Source organism: Camellia sinensis, chromosome 13 (genome assembly GCF_055761805.1).
Source record: "Camellia sinensis isolate YWXY chromosome 13, ASM5576180v1, whole genome shotgun sequence".
In the NCBI taxonomy this organism is placed as follows: domain Eukaryota; kingdom Viridiplantae; phylum Streptophyta; class Magnoliopsida; order Ericales; family Theaceae; genus Camellia; species Camellia sinensis.
Window position 1 is genome coordinate 102,539,785 of NC_138973.1, and position 22,333 is coordinate 102,562,117.

The following is a 22,333-nucleotide window of genomic DNA, read 5'->3' on the forward strand; positions in this document are numbered from 1 at the left end:
CTGAGACATTTTGACCTACTACAGGCCTCGGAACAGGTTTGTACGAAGACTGAGGTGATGGTCTTTCATAGTTCTGATTACTGGTTTGACCATTAGAATGTCTATTAACTTGCATAGGCTGTTTATCTCTAGCCAATCTTTGCTGAGGGACATTTAAAATTTCCTCCATGTGTCTTACGTTTGTTAGTTGGTGGTTATTCATTCGATCTAAAAAGGATGTTGCCCACCTTTCCATTGTGTTCATTAATTGCTGTCCCATTACATCTATTAAGCCACCCCATAGATTCATTGGCTGAGTAGATGGGACAGTGGATGGTCCAATTCCTTGGTCTCGTCCAATATTACGAACATATGGTATTTGTTCTGAAGTACTGGTCTGTTGGACCATAGGTTTTGATAAAATGAGAGTTTTCACAGGATGTGTTATCACGTTATCCTTTGGATTAGGTATCTCTACCTCTCATTCCACGCCTTCTTCCAAGCGTTCATTTTCTCCTTGTCTCATACGTCTAGCCATTTCAATTTAGTCCCACTGGGCGTGCCAAAAATATATGTTCGCTTTTGGGCTTTCGAAGGTTATTATTGTAATTGCAGGCGTGTCAGCAATGATCAATCAGTCCTTACAGAAATTTAATTGCCAACCAATTATCAGACGATTGTGTTTTAGTTCTCTCAGCCTCAATGAAGAGGACTTTTACCGGTGGCATGATTTAGGAGAATTAAACAAAATACCAATCAAATAAAGAACAACTGAAGCATTTCATTAGAATGAAGTGCAATGGAGAATTTAAAGTACTGGAATGTAAAGAACAGGACATGTAAAACTAAGTAAAGTAAAATAAGATTGATTTTCTGGATCTGAGTCTAGGGGTCCTTTTCTGGGGCCTTCTCTGCTATTTATACTGCTTAAGGATGGCCATCGAACTATATTTTCAACCGTCGAACTGCTCCTTCATAATCGTTGATTATGTTGCCTCAAGATTAGTTCCATTACGCCATCACTTGCAGTTAGGCTTCCCTCCTGAATTTGAATTCAAATGTGAGTAACCGATGATGCCACATCACTTTGTATCTCTCTGCTGATCCACTGCTACTCAGATTTCATAACAACCAATATTAACTGACACGCGTACGATCAAGATTGAAGATTTGAATAGTCTTCTCGTACGACCCTTACTTTGCCACGCGTCGAATTGTAATTGACTTGTACAAAATATGTAGCCAACAGAAACACTCTCTCAAATTTAACACAAGTATTGGCAGTTATCATAACTGTCAATTCATTAGGCAAAACCTCCCACATTTCCTCACAGCAAAATATTCCCCTCTCAGAGTAAAATATCCCTTCCTCTTACTATTTTTATAGAATCAAACACAAAAATTGGTATATTTGAGATGACCGAACGATTGTCCAAACACACAAATTTCTATGTTGGTTCTGCCAAAATGACATCTAACTATTGAAATACCATTACTATAATTAGGGGTTGTTTGACAATGACTTTTTTAGTTGATTTTTTGACTTTTTAAACTTTTTTAGGCTAAGACTTTTTTTTGTTCGTTTGACTTTTTGGCTTTGGAATGACAAATTATTTTTTTTAATCTTTTTGTGATTTTTGTGATTTTGTCATTTTGTGATTTTTTTTTATTCTTATGAAATTTTTTAGCTTGGAATGAAAACCAAACCGGGCTTATACTATTTATAGCTTGGAATGAAAACCAAACCGGGCTTATACTATTTATTGCTCAATTATAATAATAATAGTAATGTTATTATACTATTTGTCATTCATGATATTTTAATAACAATAACAATAATAATAACAAATAAAAAAATAAATTACCAGACCAAGTGTGAACCTGATCGGACCCGTACAACCCGCAGAGCAAGAAATGCAAGGGTCATGACCACCACGTGCTCTTAAAAAAAACGCACACACAAAAAAAAAAAAAAGCGCACAAACGACATCGAAAATACGGTGTGGTTTTCGAACCTATCCCCACGAAACCCACCCCTCTAACTCCTCTCTCTCGACTCGATTTTCAGCGAGGGTTTGATTGATGGTCTCTTGCTCTCTCGTCGCTCAGGTATTCATTAAATCTCTCTCTCTCTCTCTCTCTCTCTCTCTCTCTCTGTGTGTTTTACTTGTACTGTATGCCGTATTATCATTTTTATGTAAGCGATTGCAGCCCTTTCTGACTATTCTTTCTTTCTTTTTTGTTAAAATTGAGAAATTTTCATGGGTTTTTGATCGCCTAAATTTAGGGTTTTCACTGATTAGTTCGTATCTGAAATGGGTTCTTTTTCTCTGTTTTTCTTTTGCATTAAAAAAAAATAAAATTCTGAATGTTTTTGTTTTGTTGGATTTATGTTAAGAGATCTATGCATTAATTGTAGTAATCTGTATCTTTATTATATAATTGAAGAAGTTAAATTCGGATGGTTTGTCTGTCGCTTGCTTACCTGTTTTCAGTTTCTTAATAATATGTTAATTTGGCATCTTAATAGTTATGTTTATGTTTGTTGTTGTAAATGGTTTGTCCAGAATTTAATTAACTCGGATTTATGATTATTATTGAGAATCTTCTATGGGTTTTTAATTTCTAGGATAAGAATGTTGTCCATGTTGGGTTTTGGATTTGAGCTTGCTCACCACTTACTTAAGTTGGGATTTAATGGGACTAGTGGGAAAGATGAATAGGGTGGATTATTATTATTATTATTATTTTTTGCATTTATGGCGTAGTTAACTTGGAGTAATGAATGCAGGCTTTTATCGTGGGTAGGTCTATTTTTGCCTAAAATCTCACTCCGTTTGGTTTTGTTTTCAAAATCTGTTTTATGAAAAACTAATTTGGTGAAAAAATAATGAAAAATTCAAAAACACTTGTGAGCTTCATTTTTTTGATATTTATTTTCACCAAACTAGTTTTTAGTATCATCTTTCTGACTCTGTTATTAGATTCTGCACCTCTTATTGTTGTAGTCCCTCATATTGAGCCTTCGTTTGGGAAGAGCTAATTTAGCCTGACTTTTTGGCTACCTAGTTAAATTAGCTTCGTTTGAAAAGAACTTTTGGCTTTTTTTGGTTTAGATGTAATGGTTGTAAGAGAAAAAGTGAAATAATTATGATTTGAATGTGACATTTTGTCTTATTAACTTATTTAGGTCTTGTTTGAAAACATGTTATTTTAGTAACTTTTTGACTAAAATATATAATTGACAAATGAGGCCTTAGCCTATTTTATCCTTTTGTGTTTATTTAGTCAATTTAGCTCTTGCCAAACGAGGCTTGAATAAGCAAACAGTTAAGCATCGATTATCTTGGTTAGCTACATGCTCAAATGTTGCATTTGGTTTGTCTTATCAGTGTAAATTTGTTTTCTTCCCCATGCACACCACGTGTGGGAAATTTGTTGTTATTTCTGTCACGACAGTACCATCTTTATAGCCACTCTGATTTACTGACATGGATGGACTTCTAATGCAGGTGTTTTTTGACAAGATGGTTGCTTAAAATTATGTTAATAAATAATAATTGCTTTGTAAATTATGGTTGGCAAGTTATACAAAAAGGAAACTCAGAAGAGATTTTATGAGGGAATGATATTGAATTAGCTTTCTTCCCCATGCACACCACATGCTGGACATTTGCTGTCATAACTGTCAGAATATAAATGTCTTTATATCAACTCTTGTTTGCTGACATAAGACGATCTTCTCATGCAGGTCTCTATTTACAAGATGATTGCTTAAAATTCTGTTAGTAATTGCTTTTTGAATCATGGGTGGCGAGGATACATAAAAGGGAAAGTCATAGGTTTATGAGTGAATCATATTGATATATACTTTTTGCATCAAAATGGAGGATGAGAATGGGCTTGAGCTTAGCTTGGGTCTATCTTGGTCCCGATCATCTGCTAAATCTAAGGATAACAATGATAACTCGTCAGAGACTAGGGCAGATGAAGGCGACAGAAGCAACAAGTTGATCAATGATTTCAAAAACTTTCTTGAAGGTGGCACTCGAAAACAAGAATCTAGCATGGGATCTCAGAGAAGTGATCCGGTAAAACCTGATGACAGCTTCTGTAATAACTTTTCCAACGCTGCTGCAGATGTTGATTCTTCTAAGAACTTGAATGGAAGAGGACTTTGGGTTGCAAATGATAGCAGGTGCAGGAGTGCTGAAGTTGAAGAGGAAAAGAGGCCTGAGGCTAGTAACAAACGGAAAAATTTGCTTGATGAGATGAACAATCAAAAGAAGCGTGAGAGAGAATCTCATAATACTGATTTACATGACAAATCAAGACCGTCACACATTTCCATAAATACAGATGATGGCTCAACTGCTGAAAATGAAGATGTGGCAGATTCTGAAGTTGATGGTTCAACTTCAAGGTTGGTTCCACACCATGACGATGGTGCAAAGAAGTACATCAGGGGTGCTGGACCTTCTGACGTCGCAAATGAGGGTCACACAGTTACTGATTCGAGTGTGGTGGATTTGCAAGGACAAAACAAGTTTGCCATTTCATCTGAAAGGGAATTTAAGATTGGGCACATGCCCTATGTTTCGTTCCCGGCTCAATCAATAAATATCATGAATGTGCCTTACTCGCTACCTTTGAAGGAATCTAACTCTATTGGGATGCCCAGCACACCAAGTTACCCACTACCTGGCATGATGCAAGTAATGTCTGCTGCAAATGGTGATCGAGGTGGGATCCAACCTGTGATGCCTGGAAACTTACCGGTGATGTTTGGCTATTCTCCTGTCCACATTCCAGTGTTGGACAAGGATAACCCCCATGGTTCAGCTCATCCTCAACAGCTCCACCCATCCTATGTTGGCAGGGTTCTACCAAACTCAGATAAACAAAATGACGGGTTGAAGATTTCTCAAGGTTTTCTTTTCAGTCTTCAAATTCTTTTGTTCTCTATATATGTTGGTGATATGATGTGTGTGAGTTAAGTGCTAAAAGAAATCGGCTAAGAGAGTCAGTGTTAAAAGCTCAGGTCATGTATTAAGGTCTCGTTTGGGAATAGGCTAATTTAGTAACTTTTTGGCTATTTGGCTAAAATATGAGCTAAAGAAAACTAGTATGTTTGGGATGACTTTTTGACTTTTTACGAAAATATGTGCAAAAAGTAGAGAGAAAAGAGAATCTTTGACTTTTTGGTATGGGTTGTTGGCTTTTTGGCTAATTTAGTAACTTTTTGGCTTTTTGGCTAAAAGAAAGGGTTCCCAAACGAGGCCTAAGGGAAGGGTTAGATGCCAATGCCTCCCCCTTCATGCACCCACACTACCCCTAAACAGGAAAAACAGAGTAAAAACTACATACACACGCACACTCCTATCCCGAATCTTTAGATATTTCAATTACATAACAGCCAGATTCACACACACACACACACACACCCCTATCCTGAATCTTTAGATATTTCAATTTACCCAACGGCCAGATTCACATTTTCTTGTTTAAAAAATAAAATAAATAAAGATCCTCACTTTCCAAACTGTTACAAAAAGTTGAGCTCAATTTTAAGTGGCTTGCCTGTTATGAAAATTCAAGATTTTACTGGTTTCTTTATTTAAAATTATTGGGATTTAATTGAAAAAGTCTCCTATCATGTCCTTGTATATTTTAGGGTAAATTACAAATAAACTCCTGAGGTTTGTTTAAAATATAGATTGTCTCCTGTCGTTTGGAAAATTATAAATACCTTCTTGTTAGAATTTTTTATTTAACGGAATTAATTGAAAAAATAAAATTCGTAACTGTTCTTTTATACAATAATAAGATTACCTAAATTATTAATTGAAATAACTTTATGACATCATTACAAACTGTTAATTAACTTGATGATTTATTAATAAAGGGGGTCCTTTGTTATGAAATTAGAAACTTTAAGGGGCGAGATGTAATTTCCGAAATCATAGGGGACAATTCGTATTTTAAACAAATTTTAGGGGATGTATTTGTAATTTACCTACCCTATATTTTATTTGTATTCTTTAAACAATAAGGGAAAAATATGAGAATAATAAGAGAAGCCCCACAATCTTGAATTAGCAAAATAAATATTTTTAGAAAACGTAAAATATTAGAACCAAAATGTGAATATACTTGCCACCCATTTCCTGCTAGGACCACATATCATTGCTGCAATATTGATGCAATGACTTATATACATGATTCTATTGTTCCTTGTGCCAAAATTTTAAAAATCCCTCTACTTGCTTACATTTCTCTTTTATGTTTCAATCTTAAGAAGTTCTCCAATGTTTGTTATTAGAAAATTTTCAAATTAGAAAAATAAGTTCAAGTATCGTTGAAATCTAGTTTAGGTTATTTTCTTTTCTTGTGAGGGTATGTGCTTGAGTGGATGCATCTAACCAACTGGACTTGGCTAATTAATTCCTGATGTCATATGGGATTTATTGTAAATATACGTTATAGGTATTCTATTGTTGATGGGACTTAAGGCTTAGTTTGGTTTGGTTTGGTTAGGTATTTGAGAGGGGAGTTTTGGGACGGACTGTACGGCCGAGCTACGATATCGCGGGTCGTGACAGACTTCACGGCGTCATGCCGTTCCCCCCACTGATGCGGTCTACTGGTCCATTTTGCACGGCGATGGGGATTGGCTGGGTAGGCATAGGCCATGGCCAGTCGGGAAGACCGGCCGGGCAGACATAGGCTGTGGCATGACTGAGTAGTGACTCGCTTACATTTGACAGAGCGGCACTGCTGTGTGGCGACCGAGTTAAAGTAACCCGGGCTAGACTATGGACGCGGTTAGGGCCGGCACGCTTCTGACCGACCAGCCGAGATAAGTGGGCTTCGTGTGACCGAGAATAAAGGTAGGACGGGTGGAGGCCGGCATACCTCGCAACCGGTTAGCCTAATGAACCGGTCAATATCAGCTCGGCCATGAGCATCGCCCTTTGGCCCCTTTGCAAGGGATAGGCTGGCGATGCATAGCCCGGTTGTGTGCATGTGATGGCAACTCTCCACAAGTGATAGGCCGGTCGTGGTATTCTGGTCAAGTGTGCCACCTGGGCCAATGGCGTGAGGGAGAGAGGAAATCTGCTCCAGGCATGCGCCAATACCGTTGGACAGTTCTGCGTGTACTGGTGAGAGGACTAAGCCTTTACACGCGTAAGGTGGTGAGAGGCGAGCACTGCCACCTGTCCTGGGAAGGACAGCAGAGGTAGTGCGCGCATAATCTTGAGGCTGCATGGCCAGCCTAGAAATATGGAGGAGGACGAACGTTAGAGGTATGAAAAATTCACTCTATCACTAACACACTCTTTCTCGGATAGCCTTCTTTTTCCTCTCATGGTCTGACTTGATCGTCGGAGGGTTTATCCGGCACACCACCGCCGGGCAGCTCACCATTTTTGTGTTGCAGAGATAGACGTCGTCAAGAGAGGCTTGGAGTGCAAGGAGTACGGAAAGCAGAGGATATTTTGCTCCCGTACAATTGGCGCCGTCTGTGGGAAGTTCTTTGATACTCAAACCTTGTTTTTCAAGTTTCTTCAACCATCTCCATGGCCAACAATGACGAAACTCTACTGTCCGTCGTCGATGGCATCACACTAGAGTCTGTCCGACGGAGAGAAGGCCCCCCGAATGTTCCAGCCATGGCGGGCCTAGAGACTTCTTCGCGAGGTGCGCAAGACAAACGCGGGAGGAGTACTGATCGCTCGCAGAGTCCAGAGGGCCGCCGACGCCGGGGGGAGTCCCATGCACAGCGCCTGGAGCACAAACTCAAGGACCAAGACGCCCTCATTCACAAGATGGCGGCGGAGATGGAGTTGCTGAAACGCCAGATTAAAGGGAAGGGTGTTGCTGGAGAGGGCAACCTCGGTGAGCGCACCCCGTCCCCTCGTTGTAGCAGTCGCCGCCAAGGGAGGACTCATTCTCTCTCCATCACCAGGAACTATGGGGTTGGAGATTCCGACCAAAGAGAGGGTAGGTCCCTCTCTCGTGACGGCACTTACCGCCCCTCACGCGCGACGCCGACGTCGGGATCCTCTTTCTCCACACGTTCCAGGGACTTGAGGGATGTATTGGAGGAGAGGGCGCGCCGTCGGGAGGCTCGGAGAGTGCCGGCATTGCAGAGGTTGAGCGCTCCAGTTCGTTGTAGTGAGGAAGTGGCGATGCCAGCCCCCAAAGTGATAGCCCCTGCGCTGGTGGACAAAGAGCTAGCGCGACTTACAGCCACGCCGCTGTCTCCAGAGATTGAGAGTACACCACTCCCCGCCGGATTCCACCAGCCAAAGTTCACTTTGTACGACGGCAAGACGGATCCGTACATGCATGTGAGCCATTATCGGCAAGTAATGGCTGGCCACCGGCGCAACGACGCCTTGATGTGCCTCATATTCCCAGCAAGCTTGGGAGAGCTGGGTTTGAAGTGGTTCGAAAGGCTCCCGGAAGGGAGTATTGAGGGGTGGCAGCAACTAGCGGAAGCCTTCGTCACCAGATTCAAAACCAACACACGAACGCCGAAGGAGGTCGACCATCTCCTGGGCGTTAAGATGGAGTCTGGATGTTCGTTGAAGGCATACAATGCGAAATATTGAGAAACTTACAATGAGATACTCGACTGCCCTACCAATCTGGCGATCACTCAATACAAACGGGGTCTTCCAGTCGGACATAGGCTGCGAGATTCACTTACGATGCATCAACCTACAACCATGGAGTCATTGATGCAGCGGATCAATGAGCACATTCGCGTGGAGGATGATGCCGCCTCCGCGACCGAGAAGGCTAATCCGGTCACGGCGGACAGAAGGGTGGCGGGGAAAGTTCACTCGGTTGGGCAGGAGGATAACCGCCCAAACAACCGGTCAAAAGATCAGCGCCATGGTTCAAACCATGATGACAGAAACAAGGGCCGCCGAAACGACCGGGCTGACACTCCCCATGATGCAGCGGAGGATGCCAAAAGAAAATTAAAGGCACGGACTGGAATCACCACGGTCTTTAAAATCCCCATCTACCGCATTTTGAGCGAGATTCGAGGTGAACCCTTCGTCCGTTGGCCGGCCAAGTTGGGGAGTGCGCAGAGGGGCTTCAATTCAAAATATCGTTGCACCTTTCATGAAGAACGGGGGCACCGAACAGAGGATTGCTTGCCGCTCAAACAACACTTAGAGGAGTTGGTGGCGGCGGGGCATTTTGACCAATACATAGATGGGGGCATCAAGGCCACGCCAGCGGACCAAGCCGAGCCAAACGGCCTGGCCGCCTTAGAAGCGCCCCCGCAAGGTGTAATCAACATCATCCACGGCATCATTGAACCGGCAAGGGTCTGCGAGCTTAGAGGGATGATCAAGAGAGCCGAGCACATGAGGGAAGTGCTCTCTGTCCAGCCCGCCGTAAGAAGGGGAAAGACCGAAGAGAGGGACATCCTTTCGTTCTCGACCAATGACTTGGAAAAGGTTCAGATGCCGCACAACGATGCCTTAGTGGTGACTCTTCGCGTCAAAAACTTTGATATCAAGAGAGTCTTGATCGACCAGGGGAGTTCGGTCGAAATTATGTATTATGACGCGTTCAAACAAATGAAGTTAGAGGACAAGGACTTGGCCCCTGCAACGTCCCTTTTGGTCGGCTTCAACTCGCAGCCAAAATGGCCAATCGGAAAGATTATTTTGCCGGTTAAAGCGGGTTCAGTAGTGAAGCAGGTAGAATTCTGGGTGCTCAAGGTCTCATCCACCTACAACTTAATCTTGGGAAAGGGCTGGGTACACGCCATGCAAGCAGTTGCGTCTACCTTTCATCAAGTTATGCGCTTTTCGGCACCCACCGGACAAATAGAGGAAATTTGGGGAGACCAGGTGATGGCAAAACAATGCTTCGTTGCAGTAAATGGCAGCCGACCAGCCAAGGGGTTTGTCCAGATGATTGAGGGACCCGAGGGTAAGGAGGCTATGTTACACGGACTCTGGTGCGGATATTGGGTGCGGGTACGTATCTAGGGGTCGGGTACTTCAAAATTAAAAATTGAGGATACGTGGATACGGATCCAAACGAGGATACGGGTACGGGTACGGGAATACGTTAAATATTAAATTTTTAAAATATATTTATTATATAAAGATAAGTTAAATAGTTATTTTTTAAATATATTTATTATTTTTATCTTATGTATTACTTTTATTGATAATTTTTCTGATTTATCTATATAATTTTTTTTTTTTACTTTTCATTGACATATATTATAAATAACAAAAATATAATAAATAAGGAATAAATATTTTTTTAATACATATTAATTATTTAATTTATTTTTTAAATAATGTGTTTTTATTAATTTTATTTTATTTTATTTTATATTATATATGTATTTTTTTATTAACTGTTATAAATATAAGTATTATATATTATTTATATATTATATATTATATATATTATAAGTATTATATCTTATATCTTCGTATTATATCTTATATCTTCTATTCTATACATATGTATAAGATAAGACAGGCGAAAAGGACAGAGGCGAAAAGGAGAGAGAGCGAAGGCGAGAGACGCGATCTGGTCGAAGAGGCGATCGAGTGAGAGACGCGACTGGTTCGAAGGTCATCGAAGTCGACTGTTGCGACTGGTTCAAAGGTCATCGAAGTCGACTGGTTCGAAGTCGCCGATCAGGATCCTCTCGCTGACCAGGTTTCTTTCTCTTCTCCTTTACTCTACGTCTTCTCTTCCATGCCGTATCCACTTCTTCCATGCCGTATCCCGTCCGTATCCCATCCGTATCCTGTACCCGTACCCGTGTCGCGTCGTATCGACACGGGTACTTCGCCAAAACTGATGAGTCCGTGTAACGTAGTAAGGAGGTCCTTGAAGACGTAGGTAGAAAGGCCGAGGAAAAATCGGTCGAGGATTTGGTGGAAGTGCGCATCGACGAGAACGACCCAACTAGGTTCTTCCTCTTGGGATCATCTTTGTCTAGCGCCGAGCGGTTACATTATGTCAACTTCTTGACTTCCAATTTGGAGGCTTTTGCGTGGACGCCTTACGATATGCCTAGCGTTGACCCGAGCTTCATTTGCCATCGGTTGAATGTCTTTCCTAATGCATGACCAGTCATCCAAAGGACGCGCCGCTCAGCTCTGCACCATGCCGAGGTGGTAGAAGAAGAAGTGAAGAACTTGTTGGAAGCTGGAGCCATAGAAGAGGTGCAATACCCTCGGTGGATATCCAACACGGTGGTGGTTCCGAAGAAGAATGGCAAATGGCGAGTCTGCGTTGATTACAAGACGGTCAACCGTGCTTGCTCAAAAGATAGCTTTCCCCTCCCTCGAATTGACTAGCTGGTGGACTTAACCGCTGGCCATCAGAGGTTTAGCTTCCTAGACGCGTATCGTGGCTACCACCAGATAGCCATGTATAAACTGGACCGAGAGATCACATTGTTCACCACTCCCAGAGGCTTGTATTGCTATAAAGTCATGCCGTTCGAGCTGAAAAACGCCGGAGCAACTTGTAACGGATGGTGACAAAGATGTTCGCCCCAATGCTGGGCCGCACCATGGAGGCCTACATCGACGATATGGTGGTGAAAAGTAAGGAGAAAGCTCAGCACCTCTCCGACCTAGCAGAGATGTTTGCTATACTTAAACGCCACAAGCTTCGTTTGAATGCTTCCAAATTCGCCTTTGGAGTCGGCACTGGGAAGTTTTTGGGTTTTCTGGTCACAAATCGAGGGATTGAAGCTGACCCATCACAAATCAAGGCTATACAAGACCTGGAGCGTCCTAACTCCACGAAGGACGTGCAACATCTTGCCGGGATGGCAGCCGTGTTGAACAGATTTATCAGCCAGTCTTCGGATCGTTGCAGGCCCTTCTTTAAAACTTTGAAGTCCAAGTTCTTCTGGGATGACGAGTGCGACCGCGCACTAGCAGGCCTGAAAGCATATCTCTCCTCAGTCCCTATTTTGGTCACACCTCAGCCGGGCGAAGAGTTGTACCTCTACTTGGCTGTCTCTCAACACGCGGTCAGCGCGGTATTGGTCCGTGCTGAAGGCATCCAACACCTACCGATCTTCTATGTAAGCAAGACTCTGCTCCCAACCGAAACGAGATATCTTCCCTTGGAAAAATTGGCGCTGGCCCTAATGATGGCGTCAAGAAAGCTGGCACACTATTTTCATGTCCATACAATAATTGTGTTAACCGAGTTCCCGCTCAAGGTGCTTTTTGAAAAGGCAGACTTCACTGGGAGAATTTTGAAATGGGCCGTGGAATTAGGGCAATATGACATCAAGTTCCGACCGCGCACCGCAATCAAGGCTCAAGCACTTGCTGACTTTGTGGCGGAATTTGCCCCTGGGATGCATCCAGTCTGCTCGATTGATTTGGTTGGTGCGGATTTAGCACAACCCATGGTTTTGGCAACAAAAACAAGTGTTGGTGCGCAAGAGGAGGAAGGGCAAAGAGCGACCGAACCAGCGAAGGCGAATGACTCGATGAAGGAGGGAGTCAACCATGATGAGGAAAGAGACCAGAGTGAGCCAACCAGAGACTTGGATTTGAGGAGTTCCCAAATCCCTTATGATTGCTGGAAACTGTTTGTCGGCGAGATGTGGAAACTCTTCGTCGATGGGGCATCCAACAGACATGGGGCCGGGCTGGGTATCGTGCTGACTTCACTGGACGGAATGATCATTGAACAAGCAATTACGCTCGGTTTCCCGGCGTCCAACAACGAGGCGGAATATGAAGCCCTCCTTGCCGGGCTAAGAAGCGCACTAAGAATGAAAGCGTCGGCCCTGATGGTGTTCAGCGATTCCAAGCTGGTGGTCAATCAAGTCTCAGGGGAGTATGAGGCCAGGGATGAAGGAATGGCCAAGTATCAGGCGCTGGTGCGTGCAGAGATCAAGAAGTTCGATGCCGTAAGGGTAGAGCAGATCAACCGCGAAGGAAACAACACGGTTGATGAGTTGGCCGGGCTCGCTTCTACTCAAACAGTTTTTCCCAACCCCTTGATGATAGAATTTTTACTGCGGCCAAGTATAGAAGAACCGGAAGTGGCCGAGGTACTTTGCACCGACTTGGGCCCTTCTTGGATGGATCATATCATCGCCTTCCTAAAAGATAGAATTCTACCAGAAGAAAAGAAGGCGGCACACAAGATCCGGGCAAAGTCAGAGCGGTTTTGGCTCTCCCCGTCCGGGGCCTTGTACAAGAAATCTTTTACCGGGCCGTATTTGAAATGTGTCCACCCCACCAAGGTGGAGGCTTTCCTCTATGAGATGCGCGAGGGCATCTGTGGAAGCCATACTGGAGGCAGGTCCTTGGCTTACCAAGCAATTTCCCAGGGTTACTGGTGGCCGTGCATGCAGGTGGACGCGCAGAAATACGTTCGCCGGTGTGAAAAGTGTCAGAAATTCGCTCACCAGATCCACCAGCCAGCTAGAGATTTGCTCCCACTTTCAAGTCCTTGGCCGTTCACGCTTTGGGGATTGGATATTGTTGGACCACTCCCAGCAGTACCGGGCAATCGCAAGTTCTTCATCGCTGCGACCGACTACTTCACCAAGTTGGTCGAAGCCAAGCCATTAGCGACCATAAAGGAAAAGGATGTGAAGAAGTTTGTTTGGCAAAATGTAATCACTCGCTTCGGTATACCCAAGGCCCTCATCTCGGATAATGACACTCAATTCGATGGGAAACTCTTTTGCGGATTTTGCGAAGAGTTGAACATTGAGTTCTACAATTCAACGCCGGCCTATCCTCAGTCAAATGGTCAAGCAGAGGCCTCAAACGAGACCATCTTGGACGGGTTGAAGAAGCGGCTTAAGAAGGCCAAGGGGAAGTGGGCTGAAGAACTCCCTAATGTGCTTTGGGCATACCGCACCACGCCAAGGCGGTCGACCGGAGAAACACCATTCGCTTTGGCCTATGGCATGGAGGCCGTCATCCCGTTGGAAATTGGCATGCCACCCATCCGCTCTGAAAGTTTCCAGCTAGATCTGAATAATGAAGCGGTGGCATTGGAGCTGGACCTTGCTGAAGAAAGGAGGGAGCGAGCATTGATCCACATAGCGGCTTATCAACAAGAACTCTCCAAAAAGTACAACAAGGCTGTGCACCCCAGGCTGTTCAAGATTGGGGACTGGGTATTAAGAAAGGTGCTTAGCAAACACAGTGGTCCCTGGCGAAGGAAAGCTCGGTGCAAATTGGGAGGGACCATACAAGGTGATTGGTCTTGCTGGTAAAGGGGCATACCATCTGGAAGATTTAGATGGCAAGGCTGTCCCCAGATCATGGAATGCGGCCAACCTTAAGGTCTTTTACTTTTAAGATGTGATTTGCTTGTGTTGTTTAGCTTTTCTAGACCTTTAGCCTTTTGGCACTTGATGTAAAAGATAGCAATGCTTTTGTAATGAAAAATTCACTCTATCACTAACACTCTCACTCTTTCTCGGATAGCCTTCTTCTTCCTTCCGTGGTCTGACTTGATCGTCGGAGGGTTTATCCGGCACACCACCGCCGGGCAGCTCACCATTTCTGTGTTGCAGAGATAGACGCCTTCAAGAGAGGCTTGGAGTGCAAGGAGTACGGAAGCAGAGGATATTTCGCTCCCGTACAGTATTCTATTGTTAATGGAAATAAAGATAATAGTATAAGAATTTTAAACTGTAGATTTTATTTTTTGAATGTCCATATATGTATTTGTAAACATGTATAGTAGTAGGATTTAAAGAGTTCTATTGTTGAGGTTTCTGAACTCCACACCTCTGGGGTAGATAATTCCCAAGTTTGCTCTTGGTTTACCGAGCCTGGAACTTAGTTATAGTCATTGACCCAAATGGTAGATTGACTGGATAGTATTTATGAAGCATGGAGACATGTTTTTTAAATGTGCGAGTTGATTTTGTTTTTCTTTTCTTATGTACCACATAAAGAACCTATTTGTTACAATCTCGATTTTGACTAATTCACTAGTTTGACCAGGGTAGGATGCAGGGTTGGTCATTTAAAGAAAATTTGTTCAAGTGAAAGCATCGTGAGTTAAAGATATTGGTCTTACTGTGGCATCATTTCCGGATATGTATGAAAACACTTCTATTATTGTACTTAGAAAGGATCTTGAGATTGATTTTCACAATCGAACCTTAAGATTGATTTTCAATATTGCCATATATGTGTGTCTATATGTGTATATATTTTTATGGCTTCTTAAGTTGAGATTTGTGTGGCTTCCTTACCCTTACCTAATCAATGTAGCTGGGATGCCAGTAATTATGCACAAGCCATCTGAAGCTTCACAATACAATGGGATGGCATTAGAACAGGCCAAAGGTGATGGAAAACAGCACGTCACCGATGGAGGGTCCTCTTCTCAGACACAAGATGGTGCGAAGGGAAGCAACATGATGTTTGGGGCACAAGTTGAATCTGATAAACCAGGAGTAGAAGGTTCCCCATCTGAATTTCCAGCTATTAGGCCCGGTATTGCTGCAGACGTAAAATTTGGTGGATGCGGCTCATACCCAAATCTACCTTGGGTTTCCACAAAGGGTCCAGGTCCAAATGGTAAAGCGATTTCTGGCGTCACTTATAGATATAGCCCAATCCAGATCAAGATTGTTTGTGCATGCCATGGGTTGCACATGACAGTCGAAGAGTTTGTTCGGCATGCTGGTGATGAGCAAACCAATCAGGATTCTGGCTCTGGTTTAGCAGCTCTGCCCAGTAACAACCCTGGTGCCTCATCGCAAAGCTAATTCCATGTATGATGACAAGTAGGCTAATACATTATATGCTTTTGACCATTTGATTTTCCATTTATTAGTGGGCTTCTTTGCTGCGGATAATGTGGCAGTTGTATGTAATAATTTATGGCATCATTAAAGTACCTTTTTTCAGTGATGAAGCATCTCCTTTTGATTGTGTTCATTCAAGGCAACCCTATTGTATTTTATTTTATTTTATTTTTTGTAAATGGTGTTCTATTGAGCTTGTTTCCAGGGTTTTTTCTTTTAACAAAATTGATGATTTTGGTTTTCCCAAGTATGTGCTTTTCTTGGGAGTTTTGTGTAGCCACTTCCCTAAGGTTGGCGTGGCACTCATATGGAAGCACAGCTGTGTGTGAATTTAACTGTTAAAAGTTAGTGAGGGTAGTATGTTGTTGGGTAGTTGTGGACTGGTTTCATAGGTAGTGATGGATGTTGATTGTTGCTGATCGAGGGAGGAGGGAGGAGGAGGAGGAGAAGAGGGTGTTGAAACTTGCAAGGGTTATAGGCTAATTTATTTTAGGGCAAATTACACTATTAGTTCCTATAGTTGGGAACTTGTATCACTTTAGTCCCTTACTTTTCAATTGTAACACATTTGACTATGAATTTTAAATCTTGTTTCAAATAAGGACAATTGAACATACCATTACTTAATTTCAGTCAATTTGATAAAATATAAACTAATTTATCAAAAATAAATGTCAAAAAAATATTTTATTAAAAATTATTTCTACCCACTAAAAATAAAATTATGTAAAATTGATAAAAATTAATAAAAATTGCATGATTAATTTTACATGATTATCATCTAAATACATAATAAAAATTAATTTGGCAAAAAAAAAAATGTCTAAAAGATTTATCAATTTTATATAATTTTATCTTTAGTAGCTAGAAATAATTTTTAAAAATTTAAAAATATTTTTTGATATTTATTTTTATCAAATTAATTTATATTTTATCAAATTGACGATTTTGCCCTTGAAAAATTCAATAGTATTTACAATTGTCCTTATTTGGAACAAAATTCAAAATTCAAGGTCAAATGTGTCACAATTAAAAAGTCAGGGACCAAAATGACACAAACCCCAAACTATAGGGACCATTAGTGTAATTCACCCTTTATTTTAGCATGCAAGGTTAAATAATGTTATTTTGAATTTTTTTTGTGGTCATTTATTTATAAATTTCTTTTCATCTATTTATATTTTACTTCATCCAAGTTATGTTTTTATATTTTAATAAATCCTATGAATGACATAGTTATTAAAATACCCATAATTATAATATTTACATTAATAATGTGAATGTTCCGTGTTGTTAAGCGTTTAAAAAATATTTATACGAATAAAATTATTCATAAAATAATTTAAATATGATAATTAAAATTTGTTAAATTAAATATTTAAATAATAGGACTTATTAAAATATTTCTTAATAAATTCCTTTGTTTTTGTTTTTTGATTAATCCAGATGTGCAATTTGCAAAGCCTTGGAAGTCAGCATAATTTGCTCAATTTTTCTGTACATAATTGGTTTATGTTTGTACTTGATTTTTTTTTTTTTTTTTTTAACTCAAATGGGTCCGTCCAAGTTCGGGGTACTTGATTTAGGTACTGTACTTGTATTAATTGGCATAATGATTTGTTAGGCACTTGAATGTATAAAGGGTTGATTGATATAATTTAAATAAGTGTATTTTTTATTTTTTTATAAAAAGATGTGTAAAAAAATAGAGAGGTGATTTGATGAAAAAAATAAAAAGATAAAAAGTTGAATTATATTGAGGATGCCAAACCACTCCTAAATTAAGCCTTCGGTTGGTTTTTGCGTTAGGACTAAATAAACACATAAGGACAAAAAAAAAAGTCACAAAATCACAAAATAGCAAAATACTTAACTTTTAATGTAAAATTACCAAATTGACCCATATTCAAACAAAAAGTCAAAAAAGCATCATTTCAAGTGGAGAGCAATTTTGTCATTCCAATGCAAAAAAGTCAAAAAAGTCAAACAAGAAAACCAAACGAACAAAAAAGTCCGAGACTAAAAAAGTCAAAAAAGCCAAGCTTGCCAAACGACACCTAAAAATAACAATTAGTGTGTTTGGTTTGAGTTTTTTAGATTGAATTTTTTAAAAATTGAATTTTTAATTTTTTTTTGTTTTTAGTGAATATTTTTAAAATTTTAAACATTTTTTTTTTACTTTTTTAAATACACCTTACTTAGATGTTTCTAAAAAGTAAAAAAATTGTGAAAAAATATTTTAAAAAATTAATAAATACATAAAAATACAAAAAATGTACTGAATTCTCGTTTTTTTTTTGGTATTTAGTAAATTTTTAAAAGGTTTTTTTCACAAATATTTTACTTTTTAAGTATATTTATGTTAGGCATATCTAAAAAGTAAAAAAAAAAAATTGCTTAAAATATTAAAAAAAATTAGTAAAAAAAAAAAATGGAAAATAAGAAAATGAAATTTTCTAAAAAGTGTTTTTAGAAAACTCTAACAAATCAAAATGAATAAAATTGTAAAAGCATTTTGAATTGTATAAAAATATATAAAAATGTTTTAAATTATGTAAAAAAGACATTGAAATTTGGGGCACCAGTAAGTCTCATACATAAAGTTCAAACTTCATTTAATTCCAAAATAAAACATTTACACCAATTAATTCTACATATTTTTAATTGTTACCAAAAAATTCTTTGTTCTTTTTCGTTTATAACTTTAAAAACATGCTACATCTCACCATCGCCAGACTTCCGTCAAACGGTCACCGGAAACTTGTCAGAATATTCCACATCACTGGGAAGTCTTCGGAGTATCGCCGGAAGTTCGTCAGAGTATCGCCGAAGTGTTCTGAATGTCACTGGAAGTCACCAGAATGTCCAGAATATTCGTTAAATGTCAAGAACATCATCAGAAACTCACCGGAATGTCCAGAATATTACCAAAAAAAGAAAAAGAAAAAATAGAGAAATTATAGTGAAAAAATATAGCAACATGTGCTAAATATTGATAAATTGAAAGGAAAAAAAAAAAACATAACAACAACAAACAACAACGGGAAAAAGTATATATTATTTTTTAATTCTTGTAGGATTTAAGCAAATAATCTCTAATATTGATCAAACTGAAAAGTAAGTTGTTACAGTTTCAAAGTATGATTCTATTAAACATTTATCTTTATTAATTAAATTGAAAAACATATTATGAAATTGTAAAATTTTATCGTTTTAAAGTATGATTCATTTTAGCACAAAAAAATCTGAAATTATAAAATTTTACAGTTTTCACCACCTGTAACTAAAACTTAAAAACAACTTGTTCAAAATTTAAAAATTTTCTCTATTAAGATAGAAAAATAGAAGTGTGTAGCAGAGAAAATGTAGAAAAATTGAGAAATATAAGGAGAGAAACAAAGATAAAGAGAGTATTGTATTCCGGCAACTATTTTTGGTTTAGATCTAGTCGGATCTCATGTAGATTTACTTAGATCTGATGTAGATCTACTCATCTTCTTTGTTAGAAACTCGTCTCTTTCACTGTTGGTGATGGTGAATTAAGGAATCGATGATCGGTGGTTGCCGGTGTACCCCAAGCAATGATGGTCGTCAATTACTGGTAATTATATATTAGAAAGAGAAAGAGAAAGAGAAGAAGTAAGATATGGTCACCAGTTATCAGAAATTATGAAGAGAAAGAGGTAGAGAAAAATAAAGAAGAAAAATACGTAATGGGTTTTTAAAAATATTCAAAAGGTTGTGGGACTAAATAGAGTTATCCTCTTTTAAATAAGACTTCCAAATAATTTGCCCTCAAAATTTTAATTAATTTTCCTTTATCTCCATCTTATTAACAAAACATAGAAGTATCGTTACTCTTTAGAGATCCATGATTTTTTGAAAAAGCCCATAGTTCCATTTCAAAGAAACCCAAATTCAACTCATGTTGGGCAACAATCTCTTATTCTTGCGGGGAATTCATACCGGTCTATAAATTGATTTGTTTATAATTATTAGATCGATTTAATTTCATGTGTAAAAGATATATATAAAATATTTAACAAAATGAATAATTCAGATCATCAAAACAGAACTCGTGATAGTCTCTTGGGGGCCAGATAACGCCCTCCAGTCTACCCACCTCCTTTATAAAAAAGCTAAATTATATTCACTTCTTTTATGGTTTGAAAAAAATATAGTTAGTTTTACACTTTTAACATAACTACACTAGTCTTCTTAAGGTTTTAATTATCATAAGAGTAAGACAATCTTTCATGAGTACTTCATTAGTCATGTGTATGAAAAATAATAGTTATAATTTTCTATTAAAAACGTATTTATTTTTGTTTATTTTAATGTTTACCTACTATCTGTGTTAATTTCAATCATTTTAATCTTACTAAAAGAAATGCCATTATAATTATATCAAAAATGTGAAACTAATTATATTTTTTTTCTTTAAACTTCAATGGAGGTGAGGATAAGTTACTCTTATAAAAATTATTAGGAGTTTGCGAGACAATGTTTGATGCCATTTACCAAGGAAAATGCTACTATGTGCATTCTTACAAAAGTGGATATGGTATGCACTTATAAAACACTATAATAAATTTTTCATTAATCAACATCCCCTTGCCAACGAAATTCAAGATTTCGTTTTTAGCCTAAAAAAAATCATCACTTACAGAACAGCCACTGAGTAAGATTTATCTTCTCTTTTTTTTTTCTTTTTCTTTTTTATTTAAAAAATAAAATAAAATCGACCTATTTGAAGTGCCATGCACACTATAGAAAATATTATATCTATATTTTTTAATTAAAAACTGAAGAAACTATTAAAAGATTTACCTTCATGCAGAAGCCAAGCCATAATTGTGAAAAAAAATTTATACAAAAATCTCAAACTTCAAAAAGTATAACGAGACAAACTATAAATTATTATTGGATGGATATATAGACACGTGTTATTATAGACCTATTAAATACTTTTTTAAAAAGAGAGAAAGAACAATAGTAATTTCAACCCTAATTAATGATTTTTCAATACTGTCTATAAAAAAAATAATATGCATAAATAAATTTTTAATCAAATTTTATTATAACTAAACACAACTGTAATTTTATTAATAATTTGATGTTTTTAATTTTACTATATATATAAATAAATTATATATCATATGCATACACTGAAAGTTGTTTAGAGTTCAATTTTATTCACGTCTTAAAACCCATAATTTTGGTGGGTTCAATAAACTTTGTGGAGGTAGGGTCTACAGTTTTGGATCAATAAGGTATGGTCCGTTTGACAAGAAAGTTTGGGTTGAATTGAGATTATCTTAGTTTAAAAAAAATAAAATGGACTTTTTAACTTAATAAAATAAAATGTTATATCTAAAGTATAATCATTTTATATTTTTTCTCACAAAAGTAAAAAAAAAAAAAAAATCAAAAAATCCATCCCAAACGAAATTTTTTAGCCTCAGACTCAAAAAGTTAAAAAATCAAAAAGTTAACTTACATCACAAACGAAGGCATAGTGTTTATTGTTTACATTTTATCAATATGAACAAATTACAAATTTTATTATTTATGCTTAACCAAATACCTTGTCAATAATAAATAAAATTCACAATATACAATATACTGATGTTTTCAACCGCAACTATTTGTATTACCAAAATGTTTTCAGCCAATTGCATTTATATATGATCTCACATTATTCTTATTGTCAAAAAAGTAGGGTAAATTACACTGACACCCCTTGTGTTTATGTTTAATATAAATCTCCTTCACATTTAAAAAATTACATTCTTCTCATTGAAGTTTATAATCTCATTACAAATTATTTCTTGAATTGCTAATATCATGTCTTAAAATTTTTTAAATGACCATTTTATCATTTTTTTTTTACCATTTCTTCTTCCTATTATCATAATTACATTCTATACTTTTCTATTATTAAATTCTACCTGAACATATTTTTAAATATAAATTTTAAGAAAAATTGGTCTAAAGTCCCTCCCTTACTTTTGATAGGAGGAGAGGTCCACAATAATATGTTTTGATGGCTAAGGTCCCTCAACCTAATTTTATGTTATAAAATACCTAATTTATCCTTCTTTATAACATAAGTTTGTTTGGATTTTGACAAATTGAATATTCTATTGCTGACTTCACGGTGGAGATTTTGAAAACTGACTTCGCGGTAGAGATTTCGTAAGGATTTTGCAAGTGTTGCAGTGGACTTGACGATAGAGATTGCTACGATCGTGTAGGTGTTATAATGTGTTGATCGCGTAGGTTTTTTAGTGGAGTTGAATTAGGTATGTTTTCAATGGAGATTCCACATGGATTTTGATTTTTGTTTTGAATTTTATATAAAGATTCCGATTTCATATTAGTTTTTTGAGTGTATTTTTGTATTAGGTTTTTGTTTTCAGTTTTGATCAATTTAAAAGAGAGGCTAACTCAGTGAAGTTGTTTATGATTTTTGGAGTTGATTTTTCATTCTCTATTATTGATCAATTTTAGACAAAGGCCAGCTTGATAGAG

At 38.2% G+C, this 22,333-nt stretch overlaps 1 protein-coding gene across 3 annotated transcripts; it reads left to right on the forward strand.

The window, feature by feature from the left end:
* The first annotated feature begins 1,856 nt into the window (after positions 1–1,856).
* LOC114315665 (ninja-family protein mc410) lies at positions 1,857–15,932 on the forward strand. 3 transcript variants are annotated; one of them, XM_028262276.2, is made up of 3 exons: positions 1,857–2,088; positions 3,731–4,908; positions 15,261–15,932. In XM_028262276.2, exons 2-3 carry the CDS (start codon positions 3,864–3,866, stop codon positions 15,758–15,760), a joined length of 1,545 nt encoding a protein of 514 aa, XP_028118077.2. In that variant the 5' UTR covers positions 1,857–2,088; positions 3,731–3,863; the 3' UTR covers positions 15,761–15,932. The 3 variants fall into 3 exon arrangements, 2 of the variants coding, with proteins under 2 accessions (XP_028118077.2, XP_028118078.2); XM_028262277.2 differs by having other exon boundaries at positions 1,867–2,088; positions 15,273–15,932; XR_014349341.1 differs by lacking the exons at positions 1,857–2,088; positions 3,731–4,908 and adding an exon at positions 10,090–15,084.
* The last annotated feature ends 6,401 nt before the right edge of the window (positions 15,933–22,333 follow it).

Coding starts and splice junctions, on each gene's coding strand:
- LOC114315665 (XM_028262276.2), top strand. CDS start 3,864: ATGGAGGATGAGAATGGGCTTGAGCTTAGCTTGGGTCTATCTTGGTCC. Junction 4,909..15,260: donor CGGGTTGAAGATTTCTCAAG/GTTTTCTTTTCA, acceptor TAATCAATGTAG/CTGGGATGCCAGTAATTATG.